General features: G+C 46.0%; 1 protein-coding gene across 1 annotated transcript in view; it reads right to left on the reverse strand.

Moving 5' to 3' along the window:
* LOC134409752 (inactive cell surface hyaluronidase CEMIP2-like) overlaps positions 1 to 21,082 on the reverse strand; it is an 88,336-nt gene that overhangs the window by 51,895 nt on the left and 15,359 nt on the right. Inside the window, exons 7-15 of the mRNA XM_063142652.1 lie at positions 20,593 to 20,802; positions 15,358 to 15,563; positions 12,489 to 12,558; positions 10,953 to 11,081; positions 7,296 to 7,381; positions 4,293 to 4,424; positions 4,130 to 4,165; positions 2,974 to 3,126; positions 1,622 to 1,799 (exon numbers count right to left, since the gene is read on the reverse strand). Of these exons, the coding sequence (XP_062998722.1) occupies positions 1,622 to 1,799; positions 2,974 to 3,126; positions 4,130 to 4,165; positions 4,293 to 4,424; positions 7,296 to 7,381; positions 10,953 to 11,081; positions 12,489 to 12,558; positions 15,358 to 15,563; positions 20,593 to 20,802 (1,200 nt within the window). The remainder of the gene's footprint in view (positions 1 to 1,621; positions 1,800 to 2,973; positions 3,127 to 4,129; positions 4,166 to 4,292; positions 4,425 to 7,295; positions 7,382 to 10,952; positions 11,082 to 12,488; positions 12,559 to 15,357; positions 15,564 to 20,592; positions 20,803 to 21,082) is intronic.

Consider the following 21,082-nt stretch of genomic DNA (forward strand, 5'->3'; position numbering starts at 1 on the left):
TTCTCCCCCGAGGGACATGTCCCCTTCCCTTTCCTCTCCAAGCACCAATCATTTGGTGGAGTTTTCCCCCATCCTAAAAGGTTGAAATGCCTCCCTAAGGCTTAATACTGGTAGTCACAGTGTTAAGCTAAATATGCTGGTATTTTGGCCACGCCCCCTTTTGCCTTTGACCCCACCTATTACTGGAATGCAGTCCCTGAGAACATCTTTGAAATGAAAGTGGTTTGACACCTCTTCCATAGGGGGCACAGTTTTTACATGGCTTTCAAACATCTCCCCCCATGAAACCGGAGGCAGGACAATGCGACGTCACAGACCCTTTACACTAGGCCCGGCACATAAACCCTTCTCAGGCCAAGCACCACCACTTGAAAACCTGAGGGAGGGTTAATTAAAACCTTTCCCCTAGCAATGAGGGAAACAGGTTTAATACAGGATCTGCTCTAAATATACTGTGGGTATAATCTGGTGTGGGCGTTTAATAACTGTAAGGCAGGTAAATAATGCCTAGCTGACATGTGGTATTTGGTAGCTAACAAAACAATAATAAGTTTGTTATCTAAAAACTTTAAATAAAAATATAATACTTTCAATCCTGCCTAATCTAAACTTTCCACACACCAACCACCTCTCTCTCTTTACACCAATCCTAAATCCCTAGAATCTAGGGTGACCATATGGAAAGGAGGACAGGGCTCCTGTATCTTTAACAGTTGCACAGAAAAGGGAATTTCAGCAGGTGTCCTTTGTATGCATGCAGCACCTGGTGAAATTCCCTCTTCATCACAACAGTTAAAGATGCAGGAGCTATACTAGAGTGACCAGATTTAAAAGAGGGCAGGGCTCCTGCAGCTTTAACTGGTGTGATGAAGAGGAAATTTCACCAGGTGCTGCATGCATACAAATGACACCAGCTGAAATTCCCTTTTCAATACAACTGTTAAAGACACAGGAGCCCTGTCCTCCTTTTCATATGGCCACCCTACTACTAGAATCTAAACTCTAACTTTACAGATAAAAAACACAAGAAAACAAAACCTTAACTACACACACACTCCCTCACAAGTGTGGGTATAATCTGGTGTGGGTGTTTAATAACTGTAAGGCAGGTAAATAATGCCTAGCTGACACATGTTATTTGGTAGCCAACAAAACAATAATAAGTTTATCGTTATTTAAAAACTTTAAATATAATACTTTCAGTCCTGCCTTATCTAAACTCTCCACACACCAACCACCTCTCTGTCTTTACACCAATCCTAAGTCCCTAGAATCTAAACTCTTCTTACTTTACAGATAAAAAACAGAAGAAAACAAACCCTAAACCCCACGCATACTCCCTCACAAACTCCCCACACATTCCTTATATACTGCTTTCCCCCCACACACCTATTACATCATAAACCACGCCCACTCAGTTCTAACATTCACTACTTATCCGACCTACTAATCCAGACATATCCAATATAATCAATTGTGGGGTAACGCCACATACAACCTTGAGGGGACTGGAGCATATCAGCTAAGCATTCGAATTAGTCTTCCGTCTGGTATCCCGACACTACAAGACTCTAGCTCTGGTTTCTGAACACGTAAACATGGAAATAAGTCACACACTTACACTTCTCTCCATTCTGACCAGCGACACGTTGTTCTGAGGGCTTATCTGCCAAGCGTTCTTCATGAAGAAGCCAATGGCGCTCACGTGCCTGTCGGCGGTGGGGGTGAACTTTCGAAAAGTGCATTTCGTCAGCCGGACAGGACCGTCATAGATCTGGAAGCCCCGGATCGGAAAACTCCTACGGGAGATGGAAAACAAAACGTATCAATCTTCCGGGATGAAGGAGAGGGAGAACCGTGGCGCTTAGTGAAATGATCACAAATAAGTTATATCGATTTTATTACGTTTTCCTTACCCTCCAGGGAGTTTAGATCGGTACAAATGGGACTACCCCATTCGTCTTCACAAGAAGATAAATGTAAGGTGCGTCAGGAGCAGCCCAAGACATTTTGCTGCCTGAAGCAAAAGACAAGATGGCGCCCCCTCCTATTCCATGTCCAAAAGTCAACTGGACTGGCAGTTGAATCTTCCTTCAACATTGGTGATTGGACAGCAACCTCCAATGCACCTGAAGGCAGCAGGCTAACTTAGGAAGCACACCGGTCTTTCCTCCACTACCTGCTGTTGCCTCCCAGTATCTGTCACCTGAGGCAAGTGCTCCACTCTGCCTAGTGGTAGGGCCAGCCTTGAAATAGATTAAGCCATGAGATAAGGGATGTTCAAATTATCCCCTCAGGTGCAAAGGGGTAGCAGGAACTCACATGTGACCATGTGTTCAACAAAAGGGAAAAGGGAGTCATTGGCCAACCATGATTCCCTGTGTTCTTTGCATATGCTTTTAATGTTTTTCATCTTTGTAAGCCATCCAGATAGCTTTGACTATGGGGTGATAAAGAATCATAGAATTTTAGTGTTGGAAGGGGCCTATAAGGCCATTGAGTCCAACCCCCTGCTCAATGCAGGAATCCACCTTAAAGCATCCCTGACAGATGGCTGTCCAGCTGCCTCTTGAGGGCCTCTAAGGGTGGAAGAGCCCACGATCTCCCTGGGTAATTGGATCCAATTTCATACTGCTCTAAAAGTCAGGAAGCTTTTCCTGATGTCCAGCCGGAATCTGGCTTCCTGTAACTTGAGTCCATTATTCCGTGTCCTTGAAGGAGCATCTCCTCCCATATTACCTACCTAGAGTATAAGGACATCGCCTGAAGCCCTTCTTCAGGTGCCCCTGCTTAATGAAGTCAGTCAGGTGTCTAGGAGACATAGGGCCTTCTCAGTGGTGGTGAAACACCTTCCTCAAAGATGTGAAGTGCCCTCCCCACAGATCCTCACCTCACGTCCACATTAAGGTCCCGTCCTAATGCATTTCTCGCACATTCATTTCTAAGGGAAGCCACCACCCATGAATAACCTACTTGTTTCTGGGCAGTGTCCTGTATTCTCCATTGGCTCCTCTCCCCCAGTAGCTGTTCTGTCCTCCTTGGGAACCAAGATTGTTGCTTTCACCCACAAAGATGGAATGAGTCACTTCCAGGCTGCAGCCCTCATCGATGGGGAAAGTTCCATCACTATAATGAGATAAACAGCAACACATTCGGGCTGGAAGTTCAAGGGTGTGCTGCCTGTTGAGTGGATGGGTTGGAAGGGGTGTATAAAGGGCAACCAAAATGATCCAGAAAACCCAACCACATCTGAAGGTCTAGCCACTCCAACCCAAGCATAGCCAATGATTAGAGCTAATGAGAGTTGAAGTCCAGCCACATCTGGAGGGGTTGGTCTACAACTCCAGCTCTGAGGATTGGCCTTGCTGGAGTTGAAGTCCAGCAACATTCCTGATAGGTTGAACTGCTCCTTGGAGAAGGTTATTGTCCAGAGGAGCCCAGGAAAATGCCTTATACCATGTTAAATGCTTCATCCATTGAGCACAGTATCACCAGCTCTGTCTGGCAGGGTCTCAGGTAGGAGGTCTTCTCCATCACCTTCCAACTGATTTTTTTTAGAAGAAATAACACCCAAAAACCTGAATGGGGGTTCTGCGAATTGAACCAGGGGGACTCTTTTGCATGCAAAGCACATGTCCTACCATTAAACAACAGTCCCACCCTCTAGAACAAGGCTGGAAAACTCCACTGAGACCCCTGGAACCCACAGCGAACTGCACCCTGGTCCAACTGGCCAGACCGATGGATTCCCAGCAATTTTGCTGGGAAACAAGGCCTGTGGCAGGGAGCACCTCCCAGCAGTGTTGCTGCAAGAGACTGACAGGGGCTGCAAAATACGCCATGGGGCTGCATTCAGCCCATGGGGCTGTGAATACCCTCTCCCCCCCAAAAAAAAAATTTTCTTCCTGTTCACGTTTGTATTTGGGATTGCAAATAGGAAACAGTCGCATGATTTGCAAACAGAAATGAAATCCGCCACCATCCCAAGGCTTCACACACAGTTTGGCTAATGCTGTGAGGAAACCAGTGGGTCAAGCTTGTGGGTTTCATTCAGCGCCCCCTCCCATAATTAGAACACTGGTTTCCCCCCCCCCCAAAAAAAGAGTTTTATCAAGAAAGGACAACTCACCTAGCTAGAGTGAGTCCAATCCCGTTGTCTGCAAAACTAGGAAGGAAGACACATACCGGAAAAAAGTGTAAAGTTTAAGGGACGTATGATGGTACATTCCACCAGCACCAGCCCATTTAGCACAGATGCCAGAACCAAGAAGCGTTGTTTCAAGGGCACCTACCCGCAGTTGCGGAAGACAATATCCCCGCCCCTGGCCCAGGCTCCGTGGTCGTTGTTTTTGAAAGCAACCAGGCCATCAATTACAGCAGGAACCCGTGGCTTTCCGGGGTCAGCGTCCTGGTGCGGGCGGAACCTGGAGGAAAGATTTGAGTCAATCGTCACGAGCCCGGCAGAATGGGAAACCCACTTAGAGGCAGGGGGGCCCCCGTCAATCAAAAGCTCCCAAAATACTCGAACTGAAATGAAGCCATGGCGTTTTCAGTATTTTTGGCCCCATGAGTGCCAGCTGGAAGGCGTTCAAAAATGCAAGCTCAGTTTATATTACTGCACATTGTGCTGCGCGGCTAAAAATAGCAAGTGTTGGACTCGTACAGTATAAAGAAACCTCCGCTCTGGGAGCCCTAAGGAATGGAGGTAGTTCATCCTTCTGGAAGTTGTTCCAGGAAAACCTCCATGCCACATAGCTCTTCTGCTCATCTCCGTTCCCTGATCCTTTGGCTCCTATGCCAGGTGTCCGTGTTTCCCCCAAATGCTCAGAACCCTTGGCTAGATCACACATGCGTAACACACCACTGCCTTTCCCTGCACCTGGTCTGTGTCAATTAGGGATGGCAGGGACATTTGTTCGGTTAATGCCAACGTATCAAATTTGCACTTCGCGAAACAGAATATTGTGGTTATAGGCATTTCTGTTACTTTTCAGAAGTTTATAGTTCAATGCACAATTAAAATATGCAAAGCAAAATGTGAATATTACAGAATAAGTACATAAATGCTTTAGTTTAGGGGAGAAAACACGTGGAAAAATGCTTAAATTTGGGAAAGTGCATATGTTTTAAGATATGCACAGGAAAATACCTATGAATTTTTCTGCAGAGTTTTTTTTAAAAAAAATGGAAATTGGTACAAAAACAACCTCAGCAAAATCAAGTTTGACAGATTCTCTAGTATCAAACAAAAAGCATTGGGTAGCATCCAACTTTAGTCCTACATGGAGTAGACCCAGCCTCATCCATTTCAATGGTTCTACTCCATGTAGGACTAACATTGGATACTACCCAACGCTCGATTTGTTGCACAAGTTTCATCAACAGAGTTACACCTCCAATGGCTTATTTGCACATGCAAGAAATCACTTGAGATTACATCTAACAGAAAAGGATATGTCCAATTCAACTGGGAAATATATCTGCCAATCCAGGATCTGAACAAATCATAGAATAGTAGAATTGGAAGGGGGCTATAAGGCCATTGAATCTAACCCCCTGCTCAATGCAGGAATCCACCTTAAAGCATCCCTGACAGATGGTTGTCTAGCTGCATCTTGAATGCCTCTAGGGTGGCACAGCCCACAACCTCCCTAGGTCATTGGTTCCATTGTCGTACTGCTCTAACAGTTGGGAAGTTTTCCCCGATGTCTAGCCAGAATCTGACTTCCTGTAACTTGAGCCCATTATTCCATGTCCTGCAGTCTGGGATGATCAAGAAGAGATCCTGGCCCTCCTCTGTGTGACAACCTTTCGAGTATTTGAAGAATGTTATCATGTCTCTCCTCAATTTTCTGTTAGAAAATTCAGCAGAATTAACATCCATCCCAAGTGCCACGGGTACAAGGCATGTCAAGTGGTTTATTGCAAGGCAGAACTAATTCTCGGCGAGCATTGTTTTCTATCAGAAAAAAATCCATGAATTGCTTCAGACTTAACTCTCTGAATTATGTGCCTGCTCTAGGTATATGGAGCAGTGTCCTACAGAAGCCAAGAGTTCACAGTTCAAGTCTCCCTTGGTAGCTTTCAGGCTGAGTTATTCTCTCAACCTAATATCTCATTCTCATCTGCAAAATGAGGAATGATAATAAATGAGGAATAATAATATTGTTCTCCTTTAGAAGGCTATTGTAAAGACTGCCAATAGAATGCTTACAAAGCGTTCCCAACACTCAATCGATGTGGTATGAACATGAAGTATGCAGACCAATTCTCTCGCTACCTTGAGTGATTTTTCATTTGTTTTATTGAACAATGAAGTGATTGGAGTAAAGTCAATTATATAAACACCAACTCCCAGCTTTCTGTTGCAGATTAGCACAACCAAGAAACAGAACAAGGACATTCTTCCTCTCCCATAATACCAGAACCCAATGGGGTCATCCCATGAAGCTGATTGGTGGGAGATTCAGGACAGATAAAAGGAAGGAGTTCTTCACACAGTGAGGAGTTAAACTATGGAATTCACGACCACAAGACGTAGTGATGGCCACCAATTTGGATGGCTTTAAAAGGGGGGTGAATAAATTCCTAGAGGAGAAGGCTATCAATAGCTGCTAGCCCTGATGGTTATGTGCTACCTCCAGTATCTGAGGAAGTAAGTCTATATACACCAGTTGCTGGGGAACATGGATGGGAGGGCGCTGTTGCACCATGTCCTGCCTTGTTGGTACCTGGTCAACAGCTGGTTGGCCACTGTGTGAACAGAGTGCTGGACTAGATGGACCTTTGGTATGATCCAGCATGACACTTCTGGATCAGACCAAAGATCCATCTAGTCCAGCTTATGGATAGCCCACAAACAGGTGATGAGTGCATTAGCGTCCTCCCACTCCTGTTCTCCAGCAACCAGCATTGAGAAGTACACTGCCTCCAATAAGGATGGGGGCTATTCAAATAGGGTCATGCCAATAGTAGGCCTTTTGCCAATAGCTGGGGCATGCTGGGAGTTGTAGGCCTTTTCCCTGTCTAAACATGCATAGGATGGTGCCCTAACTCAGCCTTTTCCAAGCCAGTGCCCTCCAGATCTATTGGACTTCCACTCCCATCATTCCCAGTCAATACAGCCATCGGGGAAGGCTGCTTTAATGGCTGCATCACACTGCACTATGCCCTCCATCCCACCTCAAAAACCGGAGGCAGAAGCACCGAAGAGTCTGGAAATTCCCCCTAAAAGCAATAAAAAGAAATTAAAGCAAACATGCCGCAAATGGCAGGGTGACATTTTGTTTACACACCTGGCATGATCCACCGTCAGATATTCTCGGGGATTTTCAGCGCTGGCTTTCGACGGCTTGACTCCTTTCCCAATAAACAAGCCGGCCTGGAAAAATTATTATACATATATATATATATATATATATATATATATATATATATTTCGCCATCTGAGTTCAATTATTTTTGAACAAGCAAACTGTACCGCTCTTGGTAAAGAAAAAAGAAGGAAAAAACGTCTGAACATTTTTGCAAAGGGAAGTGAACGTTCAATGGCGAGAGGTTTTGGCACTGCAAACAATGGACATTCCACCAGTCAGGGGTGGACAACCTGTGGCCCTCCAGACGTTGACATAAAATGCAAGAAGTGTTGCACCAGATCAGAGCAAACGCTTTTCCTCCCAGGAACCCAAGGTGGCTTACATGCCCCTCCTCCTCTCCATTTTATCCTCACAACAACCCTGTGATGTAGGTTAGGTTGAGAGTCAATGACTGGCCCAAAGTCACCCAGTGGGCTTCATGCTCAAATGGGGACCAGAGCCCAGATTTCCAGAGTCCCAATCTAACACGCTAACCACTTCACCACTTTGTCTCTCTGTTGCCACAGTGACCAACTAGATGCCGATAGGAAGCTTACAAGCAGCCACCCACCACCCCAATCCGCCTCGGAGGCCGATCCAGAGCCCCTGAAGCAGCCCTGATCCACCTCGGGGCTGTCTCGGGGGTTGCCCGACCTGCCTCGGTGCCTAAGCCGAGGCGAGATTCAGGACCCCCGAGGCGACTCAGACTTTTCTGGGTGCCAGCTGCGCAGTACTAAACAGTTTAGTACCTCTGTGGTCACAAACTACGATGGCCATAGAGATACTAAACAGCAGAGGCCGCACAATCTCTTAAAATCACACGGCCTACTCCCTTTCATTTCCGGCGGCAGCACCGGGAGCCACCAGAACCAAGATGGCGGCGGCAGCAGAGGCAGCAGGTAAGGAGATGGGTGGGGCCAGCTCCAAAATGCCAAGGCGGCCCGAAGCTTCGGATCCAATTGGTTTCGGCTTCGGGCCACCTTAGCCTTTGCCCGAACCACCTCGGATCAGTGATTCGTAGGTCCAAATCACCCCGATCTGCTTCGGATTTGGGGTTCAGATCCGAGGCAGTGCACAGCCCTGTTACAAACAGGACATGAGTGCATGTTGGACTAAAACTCCCATCAGGCCAACGAGGAGTCCTGCAACATCTGGAAGGCTAGAGGCTGCCCACCTATGGGCAATTTTTAGAGGTTGCCAGTACAGTTTCAGCTCAGATGATGGACATGAGAGGCTGCTGAATGTATCTGCAATGGTCGCTGGGAAAATGTGCAAGGGCAGCGGGGGTGGAATGCCTTTGTTTTACATTTGCTTTCTAATAGCTCATGAATGTGGCAGTGTATCAATATACCCGAAAAGGAAAGCTCCTGTTCTCGGATCCAGATAGCTTTGAACAGGAGCCTGCTCAGGACTCTCTGGGCATGGGTGCGGAGGGGGGGGGGTGAGGAAAAAAGATAGCAGAAAGACAAGAGGTCCTGATTTTGCTATTCAATGTGAACCTAGAAGTTCCATCTCCAGACACTGGATCCAGTTATTCTAGCGTTTCTTAGCTTTATAAGCTCATCTGCCTTCAACATTTTGTAAGTTCTGGAAGCTCACAGTTCCTTGCTGGCCTAAGGAATCTTAGAAAACACTACCTTATTTTGGGGGCGGTCCCATTTCACTCCCGAACTGATATCCACTCAAGCTCCCACATTCACTATTGGAGAGAGTGGTGGTGCCGCAGAGTTATGGAGAGGACCTCAAAATGGATGACGACTAATTTTTTAATTGGGAATCACTTGCATGTCTCTGTGTTGTACATGCATGTATGCACACCGCACCATATGCAAGACAAAATATTCCCTAAAGCTTAATGCTATATCTCTGCTGTAACATGCTAAGGGATGCCTATCAGAGATTGGCTGCCCTGCCCTGATGTCAGAGAAGAGGTAAGAACAGGAAAATTACCACCACCACTGGCTGAGCTGCTCATGTCCTAGAGAAAGGCAGGGCAGGCAGATGGTTTCAGGAAAAGAGATGCACAAGACTAATTAACCAAGATTCCAGGGCTAGGGTCCTACTTTGCAGAGGACAGTCCTCTATTTAGAGGGTTATCCAATCCAAGTCTGGTTGAAAAATGAAGAACCGTAAGACAGAAGAATTGAAGGAACGCCTCCTCCCATATGTACCTGCCCGGACCGTAAGATCATTTACAGGGGCCCTTCTCCGTGAGCCCCTGCCAAAGGAAGTGAGGCAGGTGGCTACTAGGAGGAGGGCTTTCTCTGCTGTGGCACCCCAGCTGTGGAGCGAGCTCCCCAGATAGGTCCACCTGGCGCCTACGCTGTATTCCTTCCATCGCCAGCTGAAGACCTTTTTATTCTCTCAGTATTTTAACAACTAATTTTAACTTAAAATTAAATTTTACTGTTTTAATTCTGTATTTTAATCTTATATCAACTTCTGCTGCGTGGTTTTATCCTGGTTGTGCTTTTTATACTGTATTTTGTATTTGTGTTTTTAGATGGTTGGTCGTTTTATTATGTTCTTCATGGTTTTAATTTTTGTGAACCGCCCAGAGAGCTTCGGCTATTGGGCGGTATAAAAATGCAATAAATAAATAAATAAATAAATAAATAAATAAATTTTGAAATGCACCTGCTTGTCATGACAGGTCCCATAGCCACACCCCAAGGAGAGTCCAAAAAGCCCTTCTCCGTGAGCCCCTGCCAAAGGAAGTGAGGCAGGTGGCTACTAGGAGGAGGGCTTTCTCCACTGTGGCACCCTGGTTGTGGAATGAGCTCCCCAGAGAGGTCCACATGGCACCTACACTGTACTCTTTTCATCACCAGCTGAAGACCTTTTTATTCTCTCAGTATTTTAACACTTAATTTTAACTTAAATTTAAATTTTACTGTTCTAACTCTGTATTTTAATCTTATATCAATTTTTGCTGCGTGGTTTTATCCTGGTTGTGCTTTTTATACTGTATTTTGTATTTGTGCTTTTAACCTGTTGGTTGTTTTATTATGGTTTTAATTTTTGTGAACCGCCCAGAGAGCTTCGGCTATTGGGCGGTATAAAAATGTAATAAATAAATAAATAAGAGCAGAGATTTGGAGGCTGCCATCAACAGTTAGCATTTGGACAGTGGAGTGAACAGGCACACAATTCACCTGGTCACAGCCTTGTATTTCAATTTAATAGTCCTTTCTAAATGTAATAGTCCTTTCTAAATTGCCATCACTACCTATAAATTAGCATATGCAAATGTCATGCAAATATTTGCCCCGTTTGCTCCTCCTCCTCCTCTTTTTTTTTTTTTTTTTGGTGATGCATTTCCTTCTCCGCCTCTTTGTAAAGGTGCATAAATGGTTGCTCTACCAGGCCTGAGAAGACAGCAGACAAATGGAATCAGCGAGGGTTGGGAAAGCAAAGTCAGAACTCCAAGAGAGGAGCGAGCAGAAGAGAAGGTGGCCTGAGCCAGGAGCTGGAGAGAAAGAAGGTGGGAAAGAGAGAAGGGGACAGAGGAGAGCTTAGCCGCCTATTGATCCAAAATAAAAAGCCATCAGAAGTACCACTATAGATGTCTAGTATTTATAGAAAGTCTGTACATGCCTTAAAGTTGGAATGAACTCTGTTGTTGTAAAATGTGCCCAGAGGAGTCAGTTCAGACTGCCCAGCTGGATACTGTCCCCTAGACTGTCCAGTGGGAACCCGGTGGAAGATATACCATATTCCAACATCCTGGGGAAAAACCAAAACAAGGACAAACAAACAGATGTGGTGGAAGGAGCCTCAGATCCTGTTTATACCACATTCCGCCTGCTGAGGCGGATAAACATTACGGAACTGAGCTTCAAAGACACCTTTAAAAAAGAACCACTGCTACGCACATCTGGATTCATTTTTGTTTTACTATTAGGGCATCTCAAAGCACCCCGAGGATAGGTCTACATGACAAAACTATGGTTTGAGCCACCATGGCTTCCTTGCAGAAGAATCCGGTTTGGTTGTGACTCATCAAGCCAAGGACAACTCACTCGCTGCTGCGTACAATGGTGAGACTTGGTTAAGCTTCTCCTCCTGCCGTTTTATGAAGATGTAAAGAAATGGAGAAGGGGGAGAAATTCAATGGGTCTATCTTCTCACTACCATTGTCACTGGCTGCTGTTGTTCCTTTCCCTCTTTCTCATCATTGCTGCCACTTGCTTGCTCAACAGAGATCCAGTGAGCAAGTTGTCAGTGGTGTCTACGGTTCCTCCTTCGCACCACCACCATTGTCTGGGCCAGAATGAGAGGCAAGCAGGTTGCAGTGGTGAAGAGAAGGAGCAAGTCCAGGGAGATCTTGCCAGGGGGCCCCTGCTAGGGAATGTCCCATCGACAGATGCCCAACCTGCCTACCCTTGACGCTGGCCCTGTTTTGAACAGCAGATCATCCAGTATTCTATCAAACAACTTAGTGGCCTGGTTCAGACAACACGCTAAACCATGCTGCTTAACCACAAAATGGTTAAGGGAATTTAATGCATTCCATTAACCAGTTTGTGGTTAAGCAGCATGGTTTAGTGTGTCGTCTGAACCAGGCCAGGCCCTGCTCAGACAACGTGTTAAGCCATGGTGGTTAAGCATTTTCAGCTAAACATTATGGCTTAGCGTGAACCATGACTTAGTGTGTCATGTGAACCATTCCTAACCATGGTGGCTACATAACCACAGTTTAAACATGCTCACTAACACATTTGCTGCATAGGGGTTAGCAGCCTAACCATGGCTTAGCGTGTCATCTGAACAGGTCCTTGGAAGGAATATGGGCCACTACACTTCCAATTTTATGGCCAACGAGTACAAAGGCAATGGAATGAATCACAAGTGCTTGATTTTCTTGTGTGTGTGTTTGTTACATTTAGATCATCTCATTTGAATTAAGCTTGCTGTGCTTTCAATTAAATTACGACACTCCCTGCACACAAAATGCATGGCAATAGGCCAAGTTCTCAACACCCAGACAAAAACTGCAATACCCAGAGTTCCATGGGTGGACACAGAACCAGTTTAAAGAACAAGACTCTAATGCAGAGATGCTCTCAAGGCTTCCTATTAAAAGCGAACCGAAGACAATATCCCCCCTTTACTGTTTAAAAACCAGGTTACCTGAGCACCGGCAGCTGCATTCTCTATCAGATTATTATTGGGGTTAGCAATCCAGAAGGAGCTGACAGCCCTGAAGATGAGGAAGAAAATGAGACCAAGTTTAGATTTATTTTAAGCCACCAAGCAGGAAGAAATAAAAATGTTTTGGCACTGCACCGCTTGGAGTTGAGCCACGTTACTGCTATAATTTTTTTTATTTATTTTTTTAAAAAAACTTTACATAAGCCAATAAATGACACCTTTTATGTCAGGTTAGATGCCTTCGGTGATGTCAAGCATTTCAAGGAACCTCATGCAGGCCATGTTGTAAATTAACGAACCATTAGCATAAAAGCTGGACTCTGCTGAACAAGCAGAAATCTAGAAAAGAAACTGACATTCCTTCTTCCCTGTGCCAATCCTTGAACCCGAAATGGTTGGGACAGTTGATGACAATCTGTCAAGCTGGGACACAGCTGTGCCAGAAGCAGCAAATGATGGAAAATCCAAACAGATTTAGGTCTCTCACACACACATGAATTAACACGGAGAGGCAGTGTTGTGTAGCGGTGAGAGTGTTGGACTGGGACTTGGGAGATCCAGGTTCTAGCCACCACTTGGTCAGTACGACGATGGAATCAGTTACCTAGGGAGGTTGTGGGCTCTCCCACACTAGAGGCATTCAAGAGGCAGCTGGACGACCATCTGTCAGGGATGGATTCCTGCATTGAGCAGGGGGTTGGACTCGATGGCCTTGTACGCCCTTTCCAACTCTGCTATTCTTTGATTCTATGATTCTATGAAGCTCACTGGGTGACTTTGGGCCAGCTGTGGACTCTCAACCTAGCCAACCAGGACTCAAGGCAGAGCAAGGCAAAGACAACCAAAGAATGAACAGGCATGACTGAGACACAGCCAAGGAGATGCAAAGAGGGGCTGTCCATGGGCCCAGCGACAGACTGCAACTGCAACCAGAAATGTACAGGTGTGCCTGCATTTATTTATTTATTACATCTTTATACCGCCCAATAGCCAAAACTCTCTGGGCGGTTCACAAAAACATAAGATGCTGCCTAGTACCAAGTCAATCCAGTCCAGTCTGCTCTTCCTCAGGTGATTTGGACTACAGTTCCCATCAGCCCCATCTGGCATGGCTGATGGCCAGAGATAATGGAAGTTCTAATCCAAAAGATCCAGAGGGCATCAGGTTAGGGAAGGCTTTTCAGTTCTGACTGGCTACCCCTGGCCAAGGTTTCCAAAAGGGATTTTCTCCAGTCTTGGTAGCCAAGAACATTGTCTCTGGAGACCAGTGAAGGATGGTGGCTCCAGTGCCAGTGGGACAGTGAATCCACTCTGGGTTTTAGTCACAACCAGTCAGAACTCTAAAGGAGCTATCCAAGATGCTTGGGTAGCTCCTTTAGGGTTCTGACTCAAATCTGGAGTGGATTCACACCCCACTGATATTGAAGCCACCGACCTCCACTGTTGGAGAAGCTGGGAATTGAACCTGCGTCCTTTGACTCAGCCACTGGAACTATGAGCCCTCTACAATCTTTTGAGTCTGAGAACACATCGGCAAAGCACCCAGAAGCTGGAAGCATGGTTTGAAGTGGGTCTGCAAGCCATGCTTTGAAGTGGGGAAACATGCCATTCTCGTCGCATGGTTAACATCAACAAGGGAAAGAAGAGAGATTTGTGCTCCAGAAGGCAGAGGATGGCTTGCTGGGAACCACTGATACATCCGAACTGGACCACTATCTTGCACAAGACTAGCTGGCCCTGAAGAACCCTTCAGTTGGGCATTTGGAAGTCACATGAAGAGCATGCTAAGAAGTTCTCTGATCACCCCACTGAAGGAAGGCACGACCTCAACTTGAAGAACAGGCTCAAAGTCTAACTTGCAGTGCATTCATAACAATGAACACTTAAGTCATCACTGCCAATTTGATAAGCCCTCAGCATGAACAGAGGTGATTCTTCCTAAAAAGACAGCGCTGGGTTACATCAGAATCTATATATATATAGCCCTGTGTGAATTCTCCATCAGCCACCCTGCCATCTCATCCGCTGATGATAAAAACTCATCAATGCTTCATAACCTTTGCGTCATATGCCCTGGGGCAGAAATTCCCAGACGGCACATGCCATAAGAGGAGCAAGAGTGTGACCAGATCAATAAATGAAAGCGGACTTCCCCACCCTAGTGCCCCCTGCACGTGCCGGACTTCAACTCCCATCCACCCCAGTGAACATAGCCAATGGGCAGGAATGCTGGGAGTCATCATCCAAAACATCTCGAGGGTCCCACATTGGGAAAGGGTGAGTTAAAGGATCTTGCATGCCCAAACAGCATCAGAGGACTCCACTCCATGCACCTCTGCAGAGTTGCCAGGTCTTTGTCCTGGGGAGCGTGGGCTCATGCAAATTGCATTTTTTTTAAAAAAAGAAGCTCCGCATTAAATGCAAAGGTGCATTCAGCTTCATGTCTAGTTTGGCCCTCTAACAAGGGACATCCTGGGTCTTTCTCCTTTCGGGGCTTCATGCAATTGCTAGAGCAGATAACTTCACTGTTGTTGCTCTGACGGCATGTGCACTTGTCTGATATTCAGCATCATGAAACACATGTTTGACCTTGCTCCCTTCCTACAAGGGAGAAACGGACACGCAGAGCAGCTTGAGTGAAGATCTCCATGCTAGCAACTGAATCAGATGAAGGGTTCATCTTATCCAGCATGCTGTTCACACAACGGCCAGCCAGCTGTTGACCAGGAACCTACAAGCAGGCCACAAGGGCGGCAGCACCCTCCCACCCATGTTCCCTAGCAACTGGTGTACATAGGCTACTAGAGGTAGCATATAGCTATCAGCACTAGTAGCTGTGGATACTTACATGCAGTCCGTGCTGGGTATGGGGACATAGCCCCTGTAGACGTTCTCGCGCATGGCAAGACACATGGCTTCATTGCGGTCCGTCGGCAAGATGGTGCCTGCCTTGGTGAGGAGTCCCAGGTTGTGACGAAACGTGTTCCGCTGCTCCGTCCCGTCCTCAAGGAAAAAACAGTGCCCCAGGGTGTCGTAGCCAACAGTATCTTTCACCTAAAACAATCACACACAAAAGAATGAGAGACAGTAGTAAACACAGACGTGTTCTCATCTCTAGCGATAAGACTACAGCCAGGAGATGGCCTGAAGGACCTTTTCATGTGCCTTTATTTATCTATACTCCTGGCTCTTTCCCTGAATTTTCATTATTTGGTGGGAATTCATTTTCTAACCAAAAGCCCCCTGTCATTCTGTGTTGAATTCTTTGGGCTCAGAAAGGGAGGATATTTAGGGGAATGGAAATGAGGTTTCACGACCCTCAATCTTGCTCACTTCCCTCCCCCTGTCTGTTGGTAGTTTATTTTATATTTATTTATTATTGCATTTATATCCCACCATTTTTTCCCCTCCAAGTACCCCAAGGCGGCATACATAATCCTCCTCTTCTCCATTTTATCCGCACAACAACAACCCTGTGATGTGGGTTGGGCTGAGAGGCTGTGACTGGCCCAAAGTCACCCAGTGGGTTTCCATGGCCCAGTGGGGACTAGAACCCGGATCTCCCAACTCCCAGTCCAGCACTCTCACCACTACACCACACTGGCTCCCTGATCAGGCTCTCCACTGAAGTAGGAATCATTTTCTCTCTCCCCCTGCCACCACCTTTAGCCTGTATAACGCTGGAACGAGGAGCAGTGCCCTATTCCTGCTTTGGCTTCCGAGTGCTAGGACCAGCCCTACCATGTAACAGGGTGAAGCAACTTGCTTCCGGCAGCACCACAGCCAAGGATGGGGAGAGGAAGGACAATTCATGCAGTCACAAATTGGGCCATAGCTAGACCTAAGGTTTATCCCTGGATCGTCCAGGGGTCAAACCTGTTCATCTAGTTGACACACAGGGGATCCAGTGCTCAGGCAGGGGCGAACCCTGGATGATCCCAGGATAAATATTCCGTCTAGCTGTGGCCTTAGTCTCTGAATGATGTATTTTAAAGAGTTGGCAATGGGTGTGTGTGTGTTTTGATGCCATTTTGGGGGGCCCTGTGGGGAGGCAGATGGCCATGCCCCCTTTCCCCTGGCCACACCCCATTTTTCATGCCACCCCCTTTCTCCCAACTACGATTATTTGGTAATTTCTGCTTTTGTGTAGCTTTCCCCCCCCCCTTTCTAAAAGGCTGAAATACCTCCTCTAAGGCTCAGTTACTGGCAGGAAGAGCCTTTAGCTAAAATATGCTGATATTTTTTTTGGTGTTTTTGCCCCCAGCATTTCTACCTTTGGTCTTGCCCACCACTGGGATGCAGCCTCCAACTCACCCACTCCCCACAAGAGCTCCTCTGAAATGAAATTCGGCTCTTGGGTTGCAAGGCGTTCAACACGCCCGATGTAGCCAAAACCTCACTTGCCACGGTCTAAACTCGATGATGCAACAACAACTATGGGAAGGACTCCACCCAGATCAGGACTATGCCACATAAAGAAGGAAGCTTAACCATCCATCCCATGCTGCGGTCCTGATAAAATCTAGCCCAAACTGGAATTCGCCCCAAAGAAACTGGTGCTTTGAGGGTGGGTGGGTATTTCAACCAGAAAAATGGATCCTGGAGCTGGGAAGGAAAGATTAAATTCCTATTTCTATGCAGCACAGTTGCTACTTAAACAAAATTCAGACATTAAAATGCATGCAAGCATTGAACACAAGCATATGATTTGCATTACATGCATACACATATTTAGCATGAACGTTTGACCCTGCATGGCATCATCATAAGACAAATTTACTTTCCTGTTTTCTGACTAATGAATGCAAGCATAGAATCTCTCTCTCTCTCAAATTGTAATTCTGCACACACACACACACATCCCACCGCCCTTCCAACTGATGTGCATGCAGTTAAACCCATTTTCTCCTCCCAACACTCCTGTGAGGTAGGTTAGGCTGAAAGAAGACAACTGACCCAGAAATCACCCAGTAAATCTTGGAGCTCAGCAGGGATACTAACCCAAATCACATGTCCCACCACAGAGCCTGTATCGCCACAGAGACTCTATTGATCACCTCAGACAACAAACGTTTTGCATTTAAGTTTTAGTTTTTAAAAGAACTATTTGGGTTAAAGTTTGCTTTGCACTTAGGACCCCTCCTCGTTTGGTACCCATCAACACACCGCACGCACACATCCACTTTTGGGCAACAGGCCCTGAATGATGCATTCCGAAAGCATTTTGTCCAAATTGCTTCATCCTCATGGTGCGTGAGAGACCGATCGCTGAAATTAACCACGATCGAACATCACGGAATAGCCATCAACACGTATTGTTGGAGAGCACGAAGGTCATTTATTGTGTTTCAGAGCTATATATAAACATGTATTTGCTGTTTGGAACCATCCCAAATCATCTCAGATTTAATAGCCCAGAAGGGACTTGGATTGCTACAGGAAAGAAATCGGTCGCTTTTCTTTCCCCCCCAAAACTCTTCAAATAAGCACTATGGGTTTGCTTAACCTGACACAATTGACTGAAAAATTATCCTTGTTCGGACCTCTGTATTTTAACTAGTGGCGTAGTGGACCTGGGTCTCACAGGGAAGAAGCAAAACACACTTAGCAGGGACACTGAAATCATCTGCACACCCACCTACCCTGTGACTTCCCTTTTCCCTCTAAGCTTCATTGCAATCCTCACAAGGATTGCTCATTGCTGTAAAGCCAGGAATTTGGGGGTATCTTGGTCTTGAATGGGAAATAAGGACCCATTCGCTTTACAAAAGACCTGGAGATGAAAACAGCTAGGACTGGCTCATGGATGTGGGTGAACACAGCCACCTGGATTTTTGGACTCTCCTTGGGGTGTGGCTATGGGACCTGTCATGACGAGCAGGTGCATTTCAAAATTTATTTATTTATTTATTTATTGCATTTTTATACCGCCCAATAGCCGAAGCTCTCTGGGCGGTTCACAAAAATTAAAACCATGAAGAACATAATAAAACGACCAACCATCTAAAAACACAAATACAAAATACAGTATAAAAAGCACCACCAGGATAAAACCACGCAGCAGAAGTTGATATAAGATTAAAATACAGAATTAAAACAGTAAAATTTAAATGTAAGTTAAAATTAGTTGTTAAAATACTGAGAGAATAAAAAGGTCTTCAGCTGGCGATGGAAGGAATACAGCGTAGGCGCCAGGTGGACCTCTCTGGGGAGCTCGTTCCACAGCCGGGGTGCCACAGCGGAGAAAGCCCTCCTCCTAGTAGCCACCTGCCTCACTTCCTTTGGCAGGGGCTCATGGAGAAAGACCCCTGTGGATGATCTTAAGGTCCGGGCAGGTACATATGGGAGTAGCGTTCCTTCAAATAACCTGGCCCCAAGCTGTTTAGGGCTTTAAATGTTAGTATCAGCACTTTGAATCGGGGCCGGACCTGGACTGGCAGCCAATGAAGTTGTAAAAGGACTGGCGTAATGTGGTCTCGCTGGCCATCACTGACTTTAAACCTCCAGCTTTCCATATAGAATGCAGACACACAACACACACACTTTTCAGACATACAGGCTGTGTTCAGACAACACAGTATTTATTCTCTCAGTATTTTAACACTTAATTTTAACTTAAATTTAAATTTTACTGTTCTAACTCTGTATTTTAATCTTATATCAATTTTGCTGCGTGGTTTTATCCTGGTTGTGCTTTTTATACTGTATTTTGTAATTGTGCTTTTAACATGTTGGTTGTTTTATTATGATTTTAACTTTTGTGAACCACCCAGAGAGCTTCGGCTATTGGGCGGTATAGAAATGTAATAAATAAATAAATAAACACGCTAAACCACGTTGGTTACGCACTTTGAACTAAACATTATGGTTTAGCATGCTATGTGAATCATGACTAGCGGATTGTGTGAACCATTCCTAACCATGGTGGCTACATAAACACAGTTTATACATGCTCACTAACTACTCACTGCAAAAGGGTTAGCGGACTAACCATGGCTTAGCATATTGTCTGAACAGGCTTACACTATTTTCAAATAATGCTACAGCCTTTTTAGGATTTTGCCTATAGGATTTTGTCAGTAGGATTTTGCCTACATTTCCCCTAGATTGCACACCATGGGGCTAAATCAACCTACTGATAAAAATTTAATTGTTTTTTTTTAAAAAAGTGCTATATAAGTGTTAAAGTAGAGAACAAGAAAAAACATTAAAGAGATATAGTGGAATCGCATGTGATAAAATTAATTCCTTGGCTTGCTTTCTTCTTCTACTTAAATTAACTTTTAGAATCCTGGGGGGAATCCGCACGTCATTCCGAGATGGCTTCTAAGCGACCCCAGTGCGGCGTGAAAGCGATCGTGTAACTGGCCTTTGGAAGAGCCGACGAAGAGACGTCCTTCCCGCCGCCACCCACAGACCTCCTCGCCGGATGGGACGGAGAGCTCGGGAGAAGAAGGCGGGGTGGAGAGCTTCTTCCACTCTCAACCCCGCCTTCTTCAGCCGAGCTCTCCTTGCCGGTCGGCGAGGAGGTCTGTGGGTGGTGGCGGCGGGAAGGACGTCTCTTCGTCGGCTCTTCCAAAGGCCAGTTACACAATCGCTTTCACGCCGCACTGGGGTCGCTTAGAAGCGATCTCAGAACGACGTGCGGATTCCCCCTGGGTTTACATTGGTAGAAAACAAGTTTCTAGCTCTGATTATTGCAGGATCGCATTGCCCGCTACAGCTGAAAGTATAAACTCAATTGCTTTGGAACAAAGAATGCAGAAGGACTCAGTCAATCCAACAAGCCCAAAGAACTGTTCCAACAAGCCTTCATGGGTGGTGTACGCTTGCTCACTGGGAGAGGGGAAATGAAGAGGCAGAAATGGTAAGAGGCAGCAACAGCAGAGCTAGAAAGATCCAAAGATTGGTAGTGGGGGCCCTGTCGGGGTATGGGCCTTGACAGTTGCCCAACAATGCCAACTCCGGGCGCCCAGGGTTCCTTGGAACACTGACTGAAAGCTATGGGTTTAAACTTTGCATTGTCTCTCCTAACATTCTAATTCATCTTGGTATCAACAGATAGGACAAAACAAACTCCTACCAAAAGGCCATTGGCTCCATGGATGGCAACACACCTCGAGAAGCAGTGATGGATCGCCAGGTTGTCCAGGTAAGACGGCGGCTGATAGCCTCCTCTCTCATCCACATCTCCAGTCAGATGGAAATGCACGGGGTAGCTGCCCAGGATTTGCTGGCCCATGTTTTTCAACTCCACCCCCGCCATGTGGACAGAAGTGAAATTCTTTTGGATCTGTTCAGACCAACAGAAAGACGTCAGGGGAAACAAACTTGCTTCGCACCGAACACGTTGATTTGTGCAGAAACTTTGGGTGTGAAGACGCCTCGAGAGAAATGGAAACTGTCGGCTTGTGTGACTCAAGCCAGAGAAAGGCAAGCAATTTAAGCTGGATGGTGGTGGGCCTGATCCTGCCTGGGGCTAGATAGAGCTGAGCACAAGGCACCGTGGTCTGCCGCACCGATGAAAGTGGCAGCTTTGCCCTGGGATTGCAAGTGCTGAAACACAGGGCTGC

This window comes from Elgaria multicarinata, chromosome 16, assembly GCF_023053635.1.
Source record: "Elgaria multicarinata webbii isolate HBS135686 ecotype San Diego chromosome 16, rElgMul1.1.pri, whole genome shotgun sequence".
Lineage (NCBI taxonomy): Eukaryota > Metazoa > Chordata > Lepidosauria > Squamata > Anguidae > Elgaria > Elgaria multicarinata.